Below are 22,351 nucleotides of genomic sequence, written 5' to 3'. Positions count from 1 at the left end.
ACAAACAGAACAGGTTGGGAAATCTGCCGTTTAGCAAAATTTGTAAATAAATACCAGTGTCCCATAAAATATTGTTTAAAATGGCAAAGGTGGCAAAACACAAAAGAGCACTTGGTCAATACTACAGTTTGACATGTACAAATTTTGAAGCAGAAAAGATAAATAATCAGGTACAAATATTTTCTTTTCAAATGAAGGATATGTACAGAATGACCATAATTAGGTTGCCAATTCTTCTTTCCGATTTATAATGTCTATGACTAAGATCATTTGTTATGGTTAGGGTGAACTTGGACCTTTCAGCCATACTAACATGCATCATTAGCAACATCTGTAGTCTACTGTATTTATGTGCAGATTCATTACCATGCACATTTGCAAAGACTGTTCATTTTAAGTGCACGTTTGGATAATAGTCTTCAGCTTTTGGCCATTCTATACACTTGCAGGGGTCAAATATGTATTAACTGTAGGGATCAATAATGTATAATAAAATACAAGTTATTTCTCTTAAATATATTTAGTACATATGTACTGATTGCCAAAAGCAAGGTCATTAGAAGTGTTACATATTCAACTTACATTAAGTCTTTTTAATGTGCTTTAAATACTATAGCTCAGAAGCAATAACAGAGAAATACCACAGAACGAAAAGTACCATTACTACATTATAGTACATTACTGGGTATTATTAAAATGTCTCTTTATAACCATTACACAGAAATCAAGTAAACTTTCAAAATACTGTGGGCAAATTTTTTTTAACTAAAACTGTGCGCATATATATATTATAGAATATATATAATATATATATATATATATATATATATATATATATATATATATATATATATATATATATATATATAATATGTTGATGAAAGACAAGGCAGGTTAATTTCCACCAGATTCATATTTACATGCAAGTTCTTCAGTAAGCTTGTTGAAAATGCATCCTGCTCATTACAGAGTACAAGTATTTGTGTTATTTGACTGAGCAACAATGTTAAACCAGATTTACACCAAGACCCATTAAACATTGCCATTGCCCTGTAACCATTGGGACACACCATGAAGTGAAGAGTGCCCAAGCATACAGACACAGCTGTACTGTTTTAAGCATTGGCAGAAGCCAATCAAATGAACTATGTAGAGACAGGCTGGAACCTACACAGATTTGTCCCTTTTCAATGCTGCATTGTTCAAAAGGTTTTCATGTTTGAAAAAGTCCAAGACAGACCAAGAAGAATTACTGTATATTTTTAACCATTCTTTCTCACCAAAAAGTATAAATCCTATTGTTGGTGAGTCAGATGACAACAATGCACTATGCTTTTGTTAAATGTATAAGTGCACATTCAGAATCAATTGAAATACACAATGTGCATTACCAAATGCTGGGATACTGTTATGCCTTTACCACCCCTCTGACCTGACCTGTTTAGAAAATGGCTAGTTTAAAGACATGAGAGGCCTTTCCTCCCTTTTTGTCCATCCACTTGATTTGCTGTCCGATTTCCCTTTGTTCCTTCTCAGTCTTTTTGATGATGGAGTTGACTGTGTCTCGCTCTCTTCTTGGATGCTTATTGCCTCTGCCTGTTCTCTGTCTGGCTGTCCCTCCCCAATCTGTCCACTCCCACTGTCCAGTATGTGTCTTAATAATGGATCTTCAGGAGTGCAGGCTGCAGTTGTCCCACTCTCACTGCTGCTCAAATCAAAGTCCTCCATGTAGAGGATTTTGCTGTGAGGCATACCCTTAATAAAGATCTTCTCCCTTTCCAGTTTTCTGATGGGATGATGTTCGTTCATATCCACACCAGAGTCCAGGCTGGTGTCATTGCTATTAGTAGGTTTCTTCTTTTTCTGAAGATCAATGAATGAATGCCTCACTTGGGCAATGGGTTTTCCTTCCAATGAAACAAACCATGCTCTCGGGTGAGGGGAGGGTTTGCCTTTGGTCAGCTCCAGCAAAGTTTGCTCTGAAATGCCTTGAAGTTCACTGCAGAATGGACTCATGCCCACGGTTTCATTCAATGTCCCTGGAACAGACACCGACTCCAGTAGGCTGCTGCTGTATCTGGCCCAGGTCTCTGGGTTGGAGGCTAAATTCTGTGGACCTTTAAGGACCTCCTGTTGCCTACAGGTCTCTGGCTGTAGATGTGAAAGCTGCTGCATTTTGGGGAGTGTCTGTGTGTAGCTGTCTTTGCTCATGGGTTCCATCAGTGGGTTGAACACCAGCTGTCCCTTTCTTGGTAAAGTAGCAGACTTGCAACCCGACAGCTGCTCAGGGGTGCTAAAGAGATCTGGAGCCTGCAGAATGGCTACTGGTTGGTTATAAATGTGCACTAATCTTTCTGGAAAGTGGCTAATTCTGTATATGTTTCCATTCAGAGCAAGATGTACTCTTTGCTGCTGTGTCATTTCTTTAGACCTCACAGTCTCACTGCTGTTAACATAGGTTGGCTGGTGCTGAGATCTACAGCTTTCAGGCTGAGTGGCAGAGTTGCCCTGATTTTCATAAAAGTGTTTTTCAGATGGATGCCCAACATCATCAACGTAGATGTTAAAGTTCCCTTTCTGTCTTGTAGATGCAGATTCATCTCTACGAGAACCATCCCGGGATGACATCACGGGCATGTCGGAGGAGTTTTCATTATGTCTGGACTGGTTTCCATTAGTTGAAGTGGTCTGGTCTTTCCTTAAGACCTCCATTTTACTGACATCTCGTTCACCCTTCTGTGGCTCACAAACTCTTCCCCTGAAAGAATGTAAACTGGCTTTAGGTACAAATGTACAACCTTTAAACTGCAACACAACCAGTGTTTCTAGTAAATAACTTAAATGACTTTAATAGAAAATCTTGTCCATTATTGCATTTAAAAATTAAAAAGTTATATTTTATCCCAGAAAAAAAAAAAAACATTTGACTTGGGATTACTGTTAAGTTATACACTTAAACTATATATGCATCTATACCCTAATATCCAGTAGCAATATATAGTTTGTAAAAAGATTACATTTGGGTTCCTGTTGTAAAATTATACAAAATAACAATAATTAAAAAAAAAAAAAAAAAACATACCTACAAAAGCAACAAAGTACAGCAAAAAATCCAAAAACAATTACAACAGTTCCTCCCAGAATGGCCATGAGAAGGTAAGTGTGGTAAGAGGTAAAGTCCATCAGAGTTGTTGTACGTCCAATAATACCTACAAACATACAAAATCAGGTTTTGTCAACTAATGCCTTTATTCACAGGTACATTTTAAACCCTTCTGTTACTGTGAATGTCATTCTAAACTTTATTTTGGGCTGGATTTTCAGATATTATTTTTTAATTATCTTAATTAAGAATAAGCACATAACCACCTCTCTCTTTGTGACAGATATACGGTATTTGGTTAAGACCTGGTTAACACCGTTTTAAAATATTCTAGTTCTTAGTTGTATGTTGTACCTCCTCTTGTAGGTAAAGGCGCAGCTATCCAGTACCCAAGGTGAGGAGCTACATATGACCAAACAACATGATCCTCATCCTGCGTCACCATCCCCAGTCCTCTATTAACCCAGGAACCTTTACAGGAAAAATGAGAAACCCCTTTGTTACTAGTGGGCCCTTTCTGGGTGATTCAAAAACATTTCAAGTGCAAACATACTTATTTAACCATGAAAAATGCTTTCTTTTAAGTTTCTTACAATCATTTCACTGTCATAGGAAAATAAAAATCTCAATTTGTTCATGCAGGTTTCTGTGTGTTTTGTATACAAAAGGGTGCTACAGACTGCATTGCCCAATCCCTTATGGCTTTTCAGATTTCAAATGCAATCATTCAGTTTGGACATAGCCTGACTTCAACTCCAGAAAACCAGAAAAAAAAGAGGGCAAAGGTTTTAGTACGGTTATCCCCTCATCTCTCAATAACACTAAATTCAGTACATATGAGTAACATTACACTGACCTGTTTTTGAATCGAAAGCCCATGCAGCCACAGCATCTGCAGTTTTCACTTTAGTATTCTCCGGTAAAGGCAGCATGATCTGAACTGGACCGGTGACTTTAACCTCTTTGCCTCTGGAGAAGAGACGGGCGCTAACTGCAGCCACAGGGGTCAATTCGATACTCTTGTAACCTACAGATATAACAAACAACTAATTGATAAAGCTGGAAAAACATGTCTCATTACCATCTAATACAACATTCAGCAGTACAGTTAGTTTTGATCTATTTGATACATTTTTTAGCGCTAGGACGAACACTGGATTTTCATGTTCGGATATTCACTCAATTTAAATATTCGTTCAGATATTCGTTTGTTTTCAAAAGTAATAAAAGCCATTACGTTACTCTGAATGCAGGCAGAGACAGCATAGCAGCAGGGGCGGGGGGTGGGGTGTGTGGCCCCTGTGTGTGTGTGCCTCTATTTTACAGCAAGACATTACAATTTGTAACAGGTTATAATAGAAAAATATCCCAGGAGTAAAGAACAAGTTGTGTAGGACATACTTTACCCCAATCAATTAACTACAAAATAAAAAAGATGCCAAATAGCAGTTCAAGTTAAACACAGTTTTGTTGAATCCCAAAATAAAAAGTACATAAAGTTTACACCACATTTGATTTATTTATTACTTTTTTCATTCCTTGCCATTGCCGTTTCTTCGCAGTAAACAGTGACCATAGACAAGTTTTCGTAAATAACTTGTGTCTTTTTGTAGCTGAACAAGCAAACAAACTAAAGTTTTATTTTAAACACTTCAAATAAAACAAATGCGGAAATGGTGTTGTAAAATCGCAACAAGAAATATAATATTTAAAATCTCTACACAACGTTTCCAGCAAGTTGTGCACTGCTTAAGCGAGGCATTTCAGAATGACACCTTTTTTCTGTCTCATGAGATTCTAACTCGCTGTAAAGCAGCACAATGCTTTTTGACCCCAGATGGCCTTCCATAGAGATCCCTATGCATGTACATGCATAATCTGGTTTGTTTACTTTTACATCAGGAAATCGCTGGGAGTTCCAAGCTGCCTTAGCAGAGTGGGACTTTATGGTAAAGGAATACTGCCGCTACCAATCTCTGCTCTAACCGAGGAGTTTGCGCCAATGTCTGACTGGAAATGATATTAGTAGATTCACGTGACAAATGCGTAAGGGAGGCAGCACCTCAGTTGAAAACTGGAAGAAAATGGACGGCAAAGAAAGCTGTGGAAGATGCTAAGGCTGCCCTTTGAATCGGAGATATTATGGGGCAAGTTCAGCATGAAAAATTAGGTTTTGGTCTCAGTTCAGCTTCTCCTACATGGCACAAGGCAACCCCAGCTCAACGGAGGAAGCTGGTAGTCAATGAGGTGCAAAAGCAGGAGGAGAGGGTCAGATGTGTAAAGGCCATTTCCCAGGCCAAGCAGGGAGAATGGATGAGATGGGAGAGTGTTGAACAACACAAGATCGTCTGGCAAGACCTATGGACAATGGAACGGATCAGTTTCCTCATCAGATCAGCAGATTATGTTCTCCCATCACCACAGAACCTAAACCTCTGGGTGGGTGAGGATCCCTCATGTCCTTTGTGTTCATCACCTGCAACATTAAGGATGCAAGGTGGGTCTTAGCCAAGGACGGTTTACTTGGCGCCATGACCAGGTGCTGTAATGTTTGGCCTTAGCATTGGAAGACAAGTGTAACCTGACCAATAAGTTGCCACCAGTTCCATCAAAGCATTACACACAAAAGACAATATTCCTCTGTCCAGGAGAGCAACCACCAAGAAAAGGTGTTAAATTAAAGCCTCACTCAGGACAGCTGGAAGCTGCTAGAGTCTGGAAAATGCTGGCAGATGTTGGTCAATGGCTTATTTTTCCACCCGAGATTGCCACCACTAACCTTCGACCTGACATTGTCTTGTGGTCTGGATCCACATACCTTGTTCATCTGGTAGAGTTAACAGTGCCATGGGAAGATGCTGTGGATGAGGCGTATGAGAGGAAGAAACTTCGGTATGCTCAACCAGCTGCTGAAGCGGAACAACGAGGATGGAGAGTCAGAGTTTACCCAGTGGAGGTGGGTTGTCGAGGATTTGTGGCACACTCTACAACACAGTTTCTCAGAGACGTCGGGTTCAGTGGCCAAGAGTTGTGTCGCACAGTGAAGAACTTATCTGAAGCAGCAGAAAGGAGCAGCAACTGGCTGTGGTTGAGAAGGAAAGATTTTGGATGGGGATCTCAAGCACACCAGAAAGAAAGCAACGCTAATGTACAGGTAAGTAAGCTGGGCTGAGCTGAGTGGGGGATGGAGGGGGGTGATGCTGGGATGCCAGAATCACTGTTGAGCCCTCTTGAGGTGTCGTGGGCAAGTCAACGAAACACTGAGGATGGAAGGTGCCCACTTGAAGACCCCAGAGATGTACCCTACTTAGCTGAATCCAGATGGTTGTCATGCTGATGCGCTGGGGAAACCGCATTGGGTTGATCCCTGGAGCCAGCATTGTATCCGTTGTGTGTGGTGATGCGTTGGGAGACAAAATGAGCTGATCCCTGGAGCCAGCATTACACTTCAGCAATCAACACCAGACAGAAGGATATCTACATCATCAGATGGAAAACAACTCAAATGGATGGCGATGCAGATGGCTCATATTAGTTTTCTGCAAAGCTACGTCTTAGTTGGTGCTTATCTTGGCGAGAGCCAAGTTCAAATCAGCATGAAGTTCAACATCTATTCTCATGTAATGAAATCAATTAAGTCTAAAAGTTTTACATAGCGGCCCAAGAGCTGTGTTGATACTGTTATATATATATATATATATATATATATATATATATATATATATATATATATATATATATATATATATATATATATACACACACACACACACACACACACACATACACACAGCTGTGGAAAAAATTGAGACCACTGCAAAATTATCAGTTTCTCTGGTTTTACTATTTATAGGTATGTGTTTGGGTAAAATGAACATTTTTGTTTTATTCTATAAACTACTGACAACATTTCTCCCAAATTCCAAATAAAAATATTGTCATTTAGAGCATTTATTTGCAGAAAATGACAACTGGTCAAAATAACAAAAAAGATGCAGTGTTGTCAGACCTCGAATAATGCAAAGAAAATAAGTTCATATTCATTTTTAAACAACACAATACTAATGTTTTAACTTAGGAAGAGTTCAGAAATCAATATTTGGTGTAATAACCCTGATTTTCAAGCACAGCTTTCATGCGTCTTGGCATGCTCTCCACCAGTCTTTCACATTGTCAGAGCAGAAGGAAGCAAGCAAGTGTTTCCTTCTGCTCTGACAATGTTCCCCAACTCTGAGGATTGGTTTTTCCAGCAGGACAATGCTCCATGCCACACAGCCAGGTCAATCAAGGTGTGGATGGAGGACCACCAGATCAAGACCCTGTCATGGCCAGCCCAATCTCCAGACCTGAACCCCATTGAAAACCTCTGAAATGTGATCAAGAGGAAGATGGATGGTCACAAGCCATCAAACAAAGCAGAGCTGCTTGAATTTGCTTGAAAATATTTTTATTTGGAATTTGGGAGAAATGTTGTCAGTAGTTTATAGAATAAAACAAAAATGTTCATTTTACCCAAACACATACCTATAAATAGTAAAACCAGAGAAACAGATAATTTTGCAGTGGTCTCTTAATTTTTTCCAGAGCTGTGTATATATATATTAATTAATCTCACACATCACACTCTTTTTCATTTGCCATTTTGAAACTGTCATGCAATTTCTGGTGTGGTGGTAAATAAATGCAAGGTATTTTTGTCATTTCTAGTGAATACAAACAGCTAGTTTTTGTATCTGAATACATGTAAAAAAATATTTGTTCGAATATTCAGATATTTCTCCCAGCACTAACATTGTTTAAGTATTTTGTCAACTATAAAAGGTTTTTTGCATTGTGATTTTAATAATAAATGAACAGTGTTTTCTGTCTCAGACAGTTCCTCTCAAAAAAACGGGTGATCAACTTTACTTTGAAGAAAAGAAAGCTCACCTGATCTGTTGATAAGAGTCTCCATTGTGTAAAAAAGAGGGAAATCTTTATCAGTAGGTAGCTGAGGCAGTGTTAGGTAGGCTGTCACGCCAGAGATATTAGAGCGGTCTGGCAGTTTTAGTAAATTCTTTGGAAACTGAATGCTGGGCTGTAACGTTACATCTGTAGAGAAAGTAAAAAAAACTAATAAATAAATAAACATATGCACACTGTGTGTGTGTGTGTATGTATATATATATATATATATATATGGGTTGGGGCGAATACAGCCGTTCCAAATAATTTTCCTTTACAGTCTCACTGAACCAACACATTTCAATTCAAAGACAGTTAAACTTTTAAATCACACAATTAGGTTGTGCTGTGTGTACAATCTTGTGGCAGAGAGTGAATGAATCCTAGTCAATCTGTGATGGTGCTGTACAACAAGAACAGTGTGTGCCATACTGGATGGTTTGGCAGTTCATTCCAGGGTCAGTCAGAAGCCATCCATCCAGGAAAGGGGGCGTGACTAAGGGTATTTCAGTGATGATGTAATCTCTTCCTTTGTTATGGTTAATGAAAGGACCCGTAAGGCAACGCAAGTAAAAACGGATTGTAAGTGTTTAGTGATTTGTTTGTTTTTCTGTCTATCTGTTACTGTTTGTTCTTGTTAGGAGCTATCGCTATTGGCCAGCATAAGCCCGGACTACACTGCACTGCTGCTCCACTATTGCTGTCTTTCACCACACCTACACAACAGCACGCAGTGTCTGGAGAAGTGGCCATGTCCGTGTTGAGTGTTACTGTTACTGTATTATTATTTCGGGACTGAACCCCATGGTTTATTACTGGCGATACACATTGCTGTGTAAAGCCAGTATGTTTTAACTGTGCCAAACCGTGTTAAGGAACATTAAAGAACTGTGTGGACTGTGAACTTTGTTGCTAAATTTTTCGGAAGCCCGCTAATTACTCTTTAATTAACACACCATGTACAATAATGTACACCTACCTGATATTTTTCCAGTTATCAGAACTGAATCTTCAAACAGCCAGATGTTGCCTTGGTTTTGTGGAATCAGCGAAAGGGTCACAGAGGAAAATACTGCAAAATATATTTTTTTTAATTCCAAAAGTTTAATACTTGAGAGCCTGATAAAAATATGAACTGACAACATTAATAATGGGTTTGTTTTACATTCGTGGTTAGATAATTTATAACAGATAAAAAATAAACAAAGAGGTCTGTGCAATACCACTAAGAGCTGCCTAGATGGCACTCTTGCACTTTCATCACTCTGACATGCAAATAACATCATAAAGGCTTTCTGTTACTTGGAGTTGCCACAGACCAAAATCAAGCTCAGAAATGGAACGCTCTCTCATGTAACAGGGTAAGTGAACTGGACAGGCAGCTGCACGACAGATGGTTTTAAACCTGCAGAAAGCATTGGCATCATGTAGCTCTGCCCCTCTCAGCTACCCGTGCTCTTGTGGTGTTACATATGATCACAGAAAAGCCTAAACCGCTTTCCAATATAAAATCCTAATGCAAAACACATTATTTATAAGAGGAAAATACATCTCATCATCTTTGACCCATTATCTTCCAACTATCAAAATGTTCCATCCCCAGCATACTGTAGGTTTGTAATTCAAATAGGATATGACGTTTAGATTATCACAGTGGTATCAATTTAACTCTATTCCTATGTCTTCTTTGTTCACGTGCTGATTGGATATTACCAACATTAATCATGCAACCAACCATCAACTGAATACGGTGTTCTGCTGTAATAATAATACTAATGCAAAGTTCTCACTCACTTGGCATCTTTGCTGTTTTCCAAGGCAATGGTGTTAACACATAGCCATCCATACGTGCCACAATTGTTAAAGTTAATCCCAGTTTGTATGGTACTCTCAGTAACACCGCCCCATTTTCTTCTGTATATGCAGAATTGGTTCTAGTGTAGTTCACAAACACTTCAACGGCAGCTTTCCTAAGATACTGGCGGCTCACAAGATCATTGACTTGAACTTTTAATGTAAACATTGATACTGAAAAAGAAAAAAAATGAAATTATTTAATATATGACACATTCTGCCATTCAAGATTATCCTGCTATCCAGATTATCAGAACACAGTGCAGTTTCAATAAACAAGCAAATGGCAGACTTCAATCCCAGGACCAAAGAACTTGTCTCATAATAGGCATACAATGTAGAAAACATCTAAAATGTAGAGTCATGAGAACTGCATGATCTGCAGACAATAGCAGTTATATTTTTTTAAATCCACTCAATACATTTGGAAAGCAGCAATACATTCTATGAAGTGTAGTAAATTCACTGCTTTAACGTAGAACTGCACAGATCAAATGTGGGTGGAAAGCATTGCATCATAGCTTGAATGTTTACTGTATTTCGAATTCCCAATGTTCTTTGAGCAAATCACAAATAGCCACCATATATTTTGTTCTCTGTGATTGTTTATCTTTCAAACCTAGTTTCAAAGTAAAAAGACCCCCCCAATGCATTTCTATTAGATTGTTACCTGTAATATTATACTGGTTTGTAGCTGGCATCCATGTAGAACCTCTTGAATGCACTGCAGTCACAAAACCACAGATCCCAATTGCTGAATGTCCAAAAATAACCTTAAATCTGTTTTCTCCAATACTGGATACTGTTTTTTTGCCTAAATGACCAGAAAATAGTACTTAAAGTTTGGTAATGACAAACCCCCAGCGGATTTCTCACGCTGCAAAGCAGACCACTTGAGATGCGGACTCTTCACCCTCCTTATGCATTCAGAAATCATAGAGTGCAATTTATTCCAATATCCAGTAGGGGGAGTAAGAGGCAGCACAGAGCTAAATAAATGAATGCATGGTAGTACATTCATTTTTTATTTTGGAGATGTGGGCTTCAGGTGAGATAGGGAGATGCAGAAATCTATTTAAATCAACTTCCTCCTGTTTAAATATCTTATTAAAATGAGTTAGTGCAGTGGACTGCAAGGAGGGGAGAATGTCTACACCAAGACATTTACACCAAGACAAATGTTTAACCACCAGAATTTCTAAAGGCAAAACTATATCCTTCATTGCAGCATTCAAGGGCATTAGAGCAGACTTACACCAATTCATTTTGAATCCTGAAAACAAACTGAAATCATCAAAAATAGGCAAAAGGTGGAGGAGTGATTGGGGAACATTATTAACAAATAGCAATACATCATCAGCATAAAGTGAAATATGGTGCTGTGTATTACTGAGAGTGATAGGGTGGTAGATTGGCAGATAGTCTGGGCAAATGGTTCAAGTGACAAGGCAAACAACAGAGGGGATAGCAGGCAGCCCTGACAAGTACCCCTGAAGATGGTGAACTGGGGTGAGCATTTACTACCTGTGAGCACCATCGCAGTGGGATTGGCATATAGAGTTTTAATCATATTAATAAACTCAGTACCTAGATCAGTAGAGTCGACCAGAGGTATTTCCATTCGAGACAATCAAAAGCCTTTTCAGCATATAAAGACAGAGCAGCACATGGGGTGTCAACATCCATGGCCACATGAGTAATATGAAGGCGACGAACATTATCAGAGGCTAGACGAGTCTTGATGAAACTTGTTTGATCTTGATTAATTAGTTTAGTCATGTGGGCTTACAGACGGCACAACAGGTTTAAACAAAATTTATTTCAAGTTTTTCATAATGAGTAATGAATCATTTAAATGTAATTTTTATTTATTTATGGCCACTTTAAGATTATCTATGGTGTGCACATCAGCCATCAAAAAATGTGCCATGGCTGCTGTGCACATCCTGTAATACTGTGCCACCAGATATGGTGCCCAGACTATAAAAAAAACATACATGTAGCACATATTGTAGCCAGGGTATTATGCGTTGCTTCATTGAGAGACTCTCACAACAGCTGAATGCACATGACGGCATTTTATGATCATTAATGCAGCTTACTGAACCAAGGATGCAAATAAGACTCACATTGTATAGCAGTTTGATCCATACCTGGTTTAACTATGACTTTAAGACTCACCTGAGCTTGTTACCTATACACTGTGGCAAATCAACCATGTCTTAAAACCTGGAATGGGTGACACTGTTATGCAATAGAAGTCTTCTTTCCATCCCTGTGAACACACTATTAGAATTCGGTGTACAGGTAAATGCGAATAGTGGGTAAACTACACCCCTCCCCCACTTCACTCCAGAATCAATGTGCACTTTCTAGCCTGATAGGTAGCCTAAACCGTACCAGGCAGCAGCATATGAAGATCAAAGACCTCCGTCTGCACTGTATAAATAGTGTTGGAAAAAAATCACTCTGAGCTTGTCAAAACCTCATCCTTGTGATGACTTATTAGCCAAGTTATTAAGAAATGAAAATACTTGATAAATCCCAAAATCGTCCCTGTCCTGACACAGTGGGAGGGTGGTTATCCTACAGAACACACAGATGTAGTCTTTGAATGTCTTTTACTGTCATGGGCAAAAATCAACTCGTTCCTCATTCCTTTGACCCTGACACCAGAGGGTTCAAAAGTGAGATGAAGAAACATTGGTTGTGCCTTTTATGTGCAATAGAAACCACTACAGTAGATACTGTACTTGGGCAGGAAAATGTATGTATCAGGTTCTATTCAATTGTGGTTACTGCTGAAAGTTGTATTGGCCACTTGCCCACCTAACCTGTACAGCAGCCAACTACATAATGGGTCTGTGACAAGAAATTCAGCCAAATGAGGTTGGTTGATTAATTCTTTCTCAAACTTAATGTTTCGTTTTAAAGGCTAGGTTGACTGTCCATCAATCTGTCCTTAATACTGTACCCCACAGGCCACACTAATGTCAACAGCTACCAACCTTCAGTTCCTGTCATCTAATACAACTACACTGTGCAGCAAAATTGGTGACCTTTGAACAAAAGCCGTTAAACCTGCACTGGCTGATGAAAATGAAAATGAGTTTTCCCTGTCATTTAAGATGGATGATATACTGCAAAGCAGTTGTCAAAGGCCTATCAGTGCTATTTCAAATCAGAATTACAGATGGTACAGTCGAACAATCCTGCACAGTCACAGATTAAACCCTAAAATCACATTTCTGACAAACCAAGTACGGACAGTCCCTGGCCTATCACAAAGGCCCTTGAGCTGCAGGGTATCAAGTTGTATGCCCAGTCAATAAATTCAGCTCAATACCAGACAAGGGTATGTGGGTCAGGTTTACTCTGCAAACATTAATCTAAGTTAATTGGCTAATGGCCACCATACTACGTGGAAAAACATAGCCTACCATATTGTATTTCGGTATCTGTTAACATGGGCTTGGCTTGTAGTGAATGCATCATTCTTTGTGCTTTTAACTTCTTGGGGACAGTTGGGTGTATTGCCAAGTTGCACTCTTTGTTAACAAGGTTCAGTGACACAATTACTCTTTGCATTAATCCTTTACTTTGTGAAGAACTTTAAAAATGACTATTCATTCTAGTCACCTGCTACTGTATCTGTCAAAGGAGATTCAGTACCACATCTCCATTATGCCGAACAAAACTGCTAGGTGTATGGTATTGGACCATATTCAAACATCTTGTTGGGTGTTATTTCTTTAATACCAATGCCCCTCCAACATTGTCAGTTATGCCTCTTTTCCACTGTACAACCAAGCCGCGCCAGGACCGTACCGAGCTCTCATGGTGTATTTAAGGTGAGCCTGGGTTGTTTTTCCACAGCAGAGCTGAGCTACTGACGTCACATGCAACAAAAGACAGTTGTTATTAATTACTGTTATTAATTAACTTAGTTTGTAAATATATTTAGGAATGTCTTTATAATCCACAAATTTTACTGATTATATCGACTTTCTAAAGTTTAATTAGTTCTGTTGCAGGGGAAAAAAGAAGGTTTTAAAAATATGATTTGCCAAAGATATCCCATTTAAGGATAGTTGTTGTTTTTTCTAGTTTTTTGATGTTTGGGTGCTTAAAAAAAGAACCTGCGTGAGCACAACCAGAGCCATAGTTGTATATATGGTACAGCTGTACAGTATTTTGTTCGACTGTATTTTTGTAAAAAGTTTAGAATTGTTTTATTTTCTTTTTTTTCTTCTTTATGTTAATATAATAAGGATGAGAAATTTGGTAAAATTTAGTGTTTGAGAGTGTGTTAAGTGTACCGTACCCGCGGTTTATGTCCATTTGCTTCAAATCGTCAGAAATTCAGGCATAAACTTTCTCATTTCTGACACACAACTCCAGATCCTCCTGAACAATCCTACCTGCCCACAGAGAAACCAGAGCCTACACTTCCTCAGCGTCCCAGGCTGTACCCTCTCTAATCGCACTCGCTGCCTGCCATGTTTGTTGTTTTTCTTTCTGGAGTGTTCTGACTGGTACAACGTAATGACGAAAATCCTTAACCCCGCCCCTGGCTCGGCTCAGCTTGCAGCCGGATTCAGATGTCTTGTGAGGCCGGAGTTTCATGGCTTGGTTCTCAATCGTCTCGACAAATAGCCAGAGGAGAACCACCCACACCCATGCTGTACGGAGCCTTAATGGGTCAGATGTGCCAGTGGAGAAGGAGCATCAGTGTACATGGCAACAACAATAACAATTACAGTATCTCACTGTTCCAGTTAGTATTGGGTTACTACACATCGAATGCTAAATCCTGATATTTGCTATGCATTGATCTTTCATGTCAAAACTAATCTCAGATTATAGAACAGTGCATTCTCCCCCAAAGTCTACTTAAGAGGAAAAAAGCTGCTTTAATGTAATTTTCTTTGTCTGAGCTGAATGAATAATTATATTCCACCATTATGCAATGACCTCAAGTGAGAATTGTCACCCCCGGAGATTCTGTTTGCGCTGATGAAAGGAGCACTGACCTAAAAGTGAAATCACCCACTGTTGACTCAGCACGGCTCTGCATTAATAAGAACGGTTACAAATGAGCTCTGTCTGGAATGGGGATGTGTGGGGCAGTGCTGGCAACCAGACAACTGGGCAAAAAAGGTGATTAGTATATAAATGTGGACAACCAGTCTTTTCTCAGAATAACACTTCTCAAAGGGTCATGCGATGCAAAACCAAACAAACAGAAGGGAAATATATTACACTGTAGAAAAAAGGCTGTTCTAAGAACTGCCACATATTAAAAACATGAAAAACAATCATAAACCCATCTGCTTAATACCCACAGTAAACAAATACACTAACCACATCTTAGGATCACCCCCATTAATCTAAGCACAAAAAAAAATAACCTTATCACATCCCAGCAAAAATATTAAGACACTGTGAATGAATGTACATTTCCGGACAACCTAAATCACATATGAAATAGTTTAGATTCCAAAATTACACTTTCTGAAGTGAAAGGACTACTTTGTCATTGTCTATAATAATATAAATACCTTAGGCATTATATTTTCTAAGTAAACTTGAAATGTGGTGCCAAATTAAACAGAAGAACTGTTTTACAGCTTGCTACAGTAACTTTACAGAAAGACAACCCATTCATTTTCAGGGTCTGGTCTGAAAAAATATACATATTGATATACTGTATAATGTACCATAAACCAATCCTGTGTATATCCACATGTTCATATGATTAGTTACCTGGTCTACAGTTTAAGAGGAGTTACAGCATCTTTTTAGACCCCTGTCAAAATGTAAAACTGTTACAGTAAAACTGGTTCTCAGTTGAGCTTCAGTGATCATATTAATGAATAAATATTGTCAATCAAGTATTAATGCAAATCATAAATATTAATCAGATTATGAAGCTGAATGAATGTGTACTGTTGTACTAGTCCCATTAAAGTGAATGACCTAGAAAATGTCAATGGTGGATGACAGGAATAAGCACTTTCTCTAAATGTTTAATAAATCATTACTGCACTGCAGAAACATAATTACACTTAGAGAAGGCACTGGCAAATTTAAATCAGGTTTATTTTATGAATGAAGTGGACCCTGAGATGTTATTTGAACCGAAACCCTCATGTGTCTGCAAGCTTACAGCACACAGTACATTCAGTTATTAGGTTTGCTTGTAAATGTCTGTAAATTATTATAATTCCTTGAAGGGCGAGGTTTTGTCACCACTCTAAAGTGTACAGTGACAAATTACACAACACAAGACTGTGGATCTCCAGCAAAAATCTTTTGGGAGCAAATCGATTAATAAAAACCTAAGCTTTTGTTGTGGTGTGCAGGTGTAAAATGGCTGTCACTTTCCACCTGTGAGGTCCCTGCTCACTGACTGATGTACAGTGTTTGTAGATCTTTTCAGATCCTGTAAGGGTAAAAAGCTATATAAATGCAAATTCCATTCCACCACTTCATGGACACAGAAGTGCAGGCAGATGGTTTTAAGAACTGATATAAAAAGAAGTCAGCAAACACTCCTTCTGTGCCCCACTGGGAAACTAGAAACCTAATCTGCTCCTGAGGCAACCAGCTGAAAATATCATACAGTTCTTCAGAGTCATTTAATATAATCCACATTCAGTGAACACTGGTCCTGCATTACAATTGACTTCTACATCGATGCACACTTACTTTCTCTCTAGAGGTTGAACATTTTATTCTCTGAGCTATAAAACAATATAAACAGCTGTATATAGGAACAGTTTAACACAATACACACATTTCTTACGAAAAATATGAATGGAATATTAAACTTTCTTTTTTTTAAATGTCAGAACAGTACATTCCTTAATGTAATTCTGCAAGATGAGCACTTTTTTTTTTTTTTTGTTTAAGAAATTAATTAATTAATTAATTAATTAATTAATTAATTAATTATCTGCCACATTGCAGGGGTGTCTCAATGCCTTGGGAAAAGGCCAGGCTACAGTATGTCCCACCATGGTGTTAACTTATTCGAATGATACAAGCAGTGTACAGTTTCTAGAAGTGGTCTTTTTCAATTGTTTTACATTTAGCCTTTACAATCACATGTTGTCTCATGTGATTGACCAAATACTGTATGGCAAATTGGTCTTTGTGCTGTACTGCAGAATGATATCTTTACTCCTCTGCAAGCTACTACTGCACTGCACAGAATCATTACAAAAGCATTCCTCACCCATTTTTCACTAGGTGTTCTTACTATAGCCTGTTGGTTCTGTTATTAAACTAATCACATTTCTGTTGGGGATTTAAAGCACTAACTCTACCAAGCTGTCACTGAAATATCTGAAAAATAACTATTACTGCAGCTCATTATCAAGACGTACACAGCACAGCAGAAAATGTACATTCCAGCTCAAGACTTTACTCATGATCAGAATTTCGATCCGGATGATACAACTTCAGATTTCGAAGTACTGAATGTTGGTAGAAGCTGGTTTGTTAGACAGTGAAAGACACTAACCTACTATGCTCTTGTCCCATTTCTCCCAGCAGATGTTGCCACTGCATTGGTTGCAGCTGTGTTTTTTTTTTTTTTCCCTCCCAGTGTCTCAGGTTGGAAGTGCAACTGTATTACGTCAGTTCTGCTTTTAAACCATTAATCAGTGGAGTTGACTATTGCATTGATCAGAATCCACAGAGGTTTAATACAGACCTTTATTAATCAAAAAGTCAAAAAGAACAACTAACTACTCCCATACTGTACAATGCAGTGGACACATGAAAAGGAGCTACCTGCTCTGTCTCAGTATTTCAGTATCATTCAACAAGATTAATGTTTCACATCCTTGAAGTTACAGTGGTGTTCCCAGTTCCTTAAAAATGCAGTATAAGCTTTTTAAAATAACTGTATTCCTGTTTTGCTGCATAAGCAACTTCTAAATTCTAACTATAGATGCAAAAACAATGGTCCCACTTTAATGGTGTCATCAATCACCTGTCTGCAATTAGTAATATACATATTCTGAGGAAATACATTCAAAAGAAACAACATAAAAATGAAGACTACTGTAGGGAACTCTTTGTTTTTAATTTCAGTAATGTAAGCTATTTAATCAAAAACAAATACATTAAAATAAAAGTGTCCCCAAAAAATCCCTATTCTATACAGTATATTAAACTATTTTGCTCACGAAAAGCCACTTCAGGAATTATATAATTACAATTTGCCAATATGTTACTTAATATCCTATTATCCACCAAAACACAGAATGTGCACACACAGTACTGTTAAGAAATTAAACGTCATGAAAATGTAGATAATAAAGTACAATATTTTGATTATTTTTTTATTCTGAAACATTTAGTTACATGCATTTTTTTTTAAAATAACTATGATCAAATTTTTATTAAGAAATGAACAAAACAATAAAACAGTTAGCAATCACATATTCAGTTACACGCAAATTTTGAAATGTTCATTTGCTGGTCACATACAATAATATATTTTTTAAATGCAGTCCTTGCGATTTGCACTTACAAAATGGAATGTAGAAGAACTATCCTTGCACATTACTGATTCAATAACACTGTTTGATTAAATGTAAATTAACTGGGATTCATCCATTAACTTGCTTTGTATAATACTACCAAGGTTCTGTCAACTTTGTGGACAAAGAAAAGCAAGTCAACCCTGGGTCCTGTTCAAAATCCTACATTGATTAAACTATTCAATACATTCAAGTACACTACATGTTGAATAGCATCCAGGTCTATTACTAGACTTTATTCCTTTTGCATTGCAAACAATCGTCAACTCATGTTAAATTCCACAAATGTGCAACAGGAACATAAATGCCACAGAAACATGGATTACATGTTTCAATGAATAAACACCACTGCTCAGAATATGCAAAACCTATTAGTTAATCCAATTTACATATGCAAATACATACAGCATTTGAGATTACTGCATCTCCTGAGGTGTGATTTATTTCAGGCAGTAGTGCTTATCGTAGTACTAATGGGGAGCATCATGCTGAAGACGGAAAGGCTGGCATTTGAAATGTAGGCTTCAGTACATCACAGTCTGGATTTTTAACAGGACTGGTAATTGGTGATAATTTTCTGGAATTTGAGGGGGGTGACACATTTTCAACACAAGCAAATAAGGGAAAGTGAAAAATACAGGTTACTGTATTATAGTTTGCAAAAATCAAACTATGATCTGGGAAAGCAGGTTAAGTTATTTTAGGTAGGTAGGTAGGTAGGTAGGTAGGTAGGTGGGTGGGTGTGTGTGTGTGTGTGTGTGTGGGTACAGTGCCTTGCAAAAGTATTCAGACCCCTGACCAATTCTCTCATATTACCGAATTACAAATGGTACATTGAAATTTCGTTCTGTTTGATATTTTATTTTTAAACACTGAAACTCAGAATCAATTACTGTAAGTTGAAATTGGTTTTATGTTGGTAAATATTTTTAAGAAAAATAAAAAACTGAAATATCTTGCTTGCACAAGTATTCAACCCCTGTGCTGTGGAAGCTCCCAGTTTGCACCGATGAAAGAAATTGCCCTAACGAGGACACAATTACCTTACCATTGGCCTCCACCTGTGAACCATTAAAGTTGCTGTCACATTTTCTGGATAAAAACCCCACTGTTGAAGGATCATTGGTAAGGCTGTGAATGTGAAGGAAAATGAAGACCAAACAGCATTCTACAGAAGTTAGAGATAAAGTAATACAAATGCATAGATTAGGGAAAGGGTACAAAATAATATCCAAGTGTTTGGATATCCCAGTGAGCACAGTTGGATCAATAATCAGGAAGTGGAAGCTGCATCACACCACCCAGGCACTGCCAAGAAAAGGCCATCCCTCAAAACTCAGCGCTCAAACAAGAAGGAGACTTGTGAGAGAAGCCACAGAGAGGCCAACAATCACTTTGAAGGAGCTACAGAGTTCAGTGGCTGGGAGTGGAGTAATGGTTCACCAGTCAACCATATCAAGAGCTCTGCATAACACTGGCCTGTAAGGGAGGGTGGCAAGAAAGAAGCCGTTACTCAAAAAGTACCATCTGAAAGCACATCTGGAGTTTGCCAGAAAGCATGAGAGTGACCCAGCTGCGATGTGGGAAAAGGTTTTGTGGTCAGATGAGACCAAGATAGAGTTTTTTGGCCAAAACTCAAAGTGCTATGTGTGGTGCAAACCTAACACTGCCCATGCCTCAAGACACACCATCCCTACAGTGAAGTATGGTGGTGGCAGCATCATGCTGTGGGGATGCTTCTCATCAGCAGGTACTGAGCATCTTGTTACAATTGAAGGAAGAATGGATGGAGCAAAATACCGCTAAAAAACTGAAGCTTGGGAGGAAATTCACCTTTCAGCAGGAGAATGATCCCAACACAAGGAAAAGGAACATTGGAGTGGCTCAAAAAAGGTGAATGTCTCAGTCAAAGTCCTGATCTCAATCCCATTGAGAATCTGTGGCACTATTTGAAAACTGCGGTCCACAAGTGTCGTCCAACCAACCTGAACAACCTGGAGCAAATCTGCCAAGAAGAATGGGCCAAAATCACTCTGACACTGTGTGCAAAGCTGGTACATACTTACCCCAAAAGACTTAAAGCTGTTATTGCAGCGAAAGGTGGCTCTACCAAATATTAATGTGTGGGGGTTGAATGCTTATGCAAGCAAGATATTTCAGTTTTTTATTTTTCTTGAAAATATTTCCCAACATAAAACCTGTCACCTTACAATAATTGATTTTGAGTTTAAGTGTTTTAAAATAAAATATCGAACAGAATGAAATTTCAATGTATCATTTGTAATTCTATAATATGAGAGAATTGGTCAGGGGTCTGAATACTTTTGCAAGGCACTGTGTGTGTATATGTGTGTATATGTATGTATATATATATATATATATATATATATATATATATATTATATATATATATATATATATATATAATATATATTATATATATATTATATATTATAATTATTGTATTCATAAACATAACTGAGAAAATTCATTAGCCTATTTAAAACTGTACTTCACAGTTAAAGCTTGGTGAACTGGGGCCGTTGTTACCAGCATTACATCATTTTGACCACAGTAATGTGCTAATGCTGCTTTTGGTCATTTTTGGTCATGCCATAAAAGCTAGTGTGTCATTAGAAAACAACATTGTCGGTAAGTAAACTATTTAAATACCATGTTGACAGTATGACATGGACAGGACTTTAATAAGAACTGTGGTGGTCAACAGGCTTTTCAAACTAGATGTTAAAATGTACTGGATAAAATAGTGGTTTGTACGGTCTATGACATAACGAGTTATTGGAAACTAGAATAATTCACACCAACTAAAATAAAACAGTGGGGTTACAGGAATGTTGTTTGTCAGGCACAACTTAGTCAAATTACCATTTACTTTAAGACAAATATATTTAAAAATAATAATAATAATAAAAAAACTACCCTTTGCTTAATTTAAAAAAAAAACAGCAATGGTTTTGAAAATAAAACATTAAACAATAATAATAACAATAACATTTACCGTTTTTTGATCAGTGATTCTGTTCACGGATTCGCCTAAAACACAATATTTACCTGATGTTGATACTGATACCATCTGCACTTGATTCTGGCGATGGCTTTGTTGGTACGTGCTCGGCTCCTCCTGGAAGGTGATGGTGTTGATATTGTTGTTCCCCATGTTGGTACCAGGGCCGGCAGCGGCCCTGCCACTCTCCACCATCACCGGCCCATGCTCGGAGAAAATCAACAGCACTGACAAGACAAGGAAAGCAGAGAGCTCTGACATGGCGAAAAAATGCCGCCAGACCGCGACATAACTGCAAAGGTAAAATGAAGCTGGAATAATCGAGCTCTCCCTTTCTTTCCTCATGGATGCGCCATGGTAACGGGAGACAATGTGGCAGAATTCCAGCGCTGATTCAACCAGCAAGGGATGGTATGCGGATCGGGATTATTGTGTTTCTGCCAGAGAAAACAAGACTGTGAGTCAAAACAGCAACCGGCGCCCTCTGGTGGTTTAGTGTACTGTTCTTCGATTTTGGGTTGGGAATCTTTTTAGGGGTTGTTGGCGCATGCTATCTAAATGGAGATTATGAGCGCCTCTACCTTTGTATATTTCTTTCTTTCATTAGCGTCCGAGATACGCTACAATGTTCTCCCTATACTTTTTATAAATTTGATTATACATTTCTCTCTCGATTTTCTCTTCCTTCAAAAATATAATTTACTTGTTACTTCAATTTCTATTTCCCTTAATTTTCTGTTTGATATGTTTCTTGCTGAATATATGTTCCACTATTTCTTGTTCACCACAATTACTACATAGCATAACCCATTCTCATGACTCTGTATAAATGATCCTTTAATGCTGATTGCCCTAACCTTAAGTCTGTTA

At 38.1% G+C, this 22,351-nt stretch overlaps 1 protein-coding gene across 2 annotated transcripts; it reads right to left on the bottom strand.

Moving 5' to 3' along the window:
* Window positions 1–869: 869 nt before the first annotated feature.
* Window positions 870–22,105, bottom strand: LOC121321407 (protein FAM171B). Of its 2 annotated transcripts, none has more exons than XM_041260334.1 (8): window positions 21,529–22,105; window positions 9,842–10,075; window positions 9,027–9,119; window positions 8,033–8,194; window positions 3,960–4,130; window positions 3,458–3,574; window positions 3,083–3,209; window positions 870–2,758 (listed from the first exon to the last, which is right to left on the bottom strand). In XM_041260334.1, exons 1-8 carry the CDS (start codon window positions 21,824–21,826, stop codon window positions 1,453–1,455), a joined length of 2,508 nt encoding a protein of 835 aa, XP_041116268.1. In that variant the 5' UTR covers window positions 21,827–22,105; the 3' UTR covers window positions 870–1,452. The 2 variants fall into 2 exon arrangements, with proteins under 2 accessions (XP_041116268.1, XP_041116269.1); XM_041260335.1 differs by lacking the exon at window positions 21,529–22,105 and adding an exon at window positions 10,572–10,733.
* Between the last annotated feature and the right edge of the window lie 246 nt (window positions 22,106–22,351).

The sequence above is a fragment of the Polyodon spathula genome, chromosome 10, assembly GCF_017654505.1.
Source record: "Polyodon spathula isolate WHYD16114869_AA chromosome 10, ASM1765450v1, whole genome shotgun sequence".
In the NCBI taxonomy this organism is placed as follows: Eukaryota; Metazoa; Chordata; class Actinopteri; order Acipenseriformes; family Polyodontidae; genus Polyodon; species Polyodon spathula.
The sequence above is the reverse complement of the archived record's forward strand: the minus strand, read 5'-3'. Positions and strand labels throughout refer to the sequence as shown.

What these genes read in the sequence shown, in the direction of transcription:
- LOC121321407 (XM_041260334.1), bottom strand. Translation starts at nt 21,826, where the DNA reads ATGAGGAAAGAAAGGGAGAGCTCGATTATTCCAGCTTCATTTTACCTT. An exon ending in GGCTTTCGATTCAAAAACAG is followed by an intron (nt 3,575 to 3,959) that starts GTCAGTGTAATG and finishes TTTCCTGTAAAG; the next exon opens with GTTCCTGGGTTAATAGAGGA. An exon ending in GTACTTTGTTGCTTTTGTAG is followed by an intron (nt 2,759 to 3,082) that starts GTATGTTTTTTT and finishes ACATTCTTTCAG; the next exon opens with GGGAAGAGTTTGTGAGCCAC.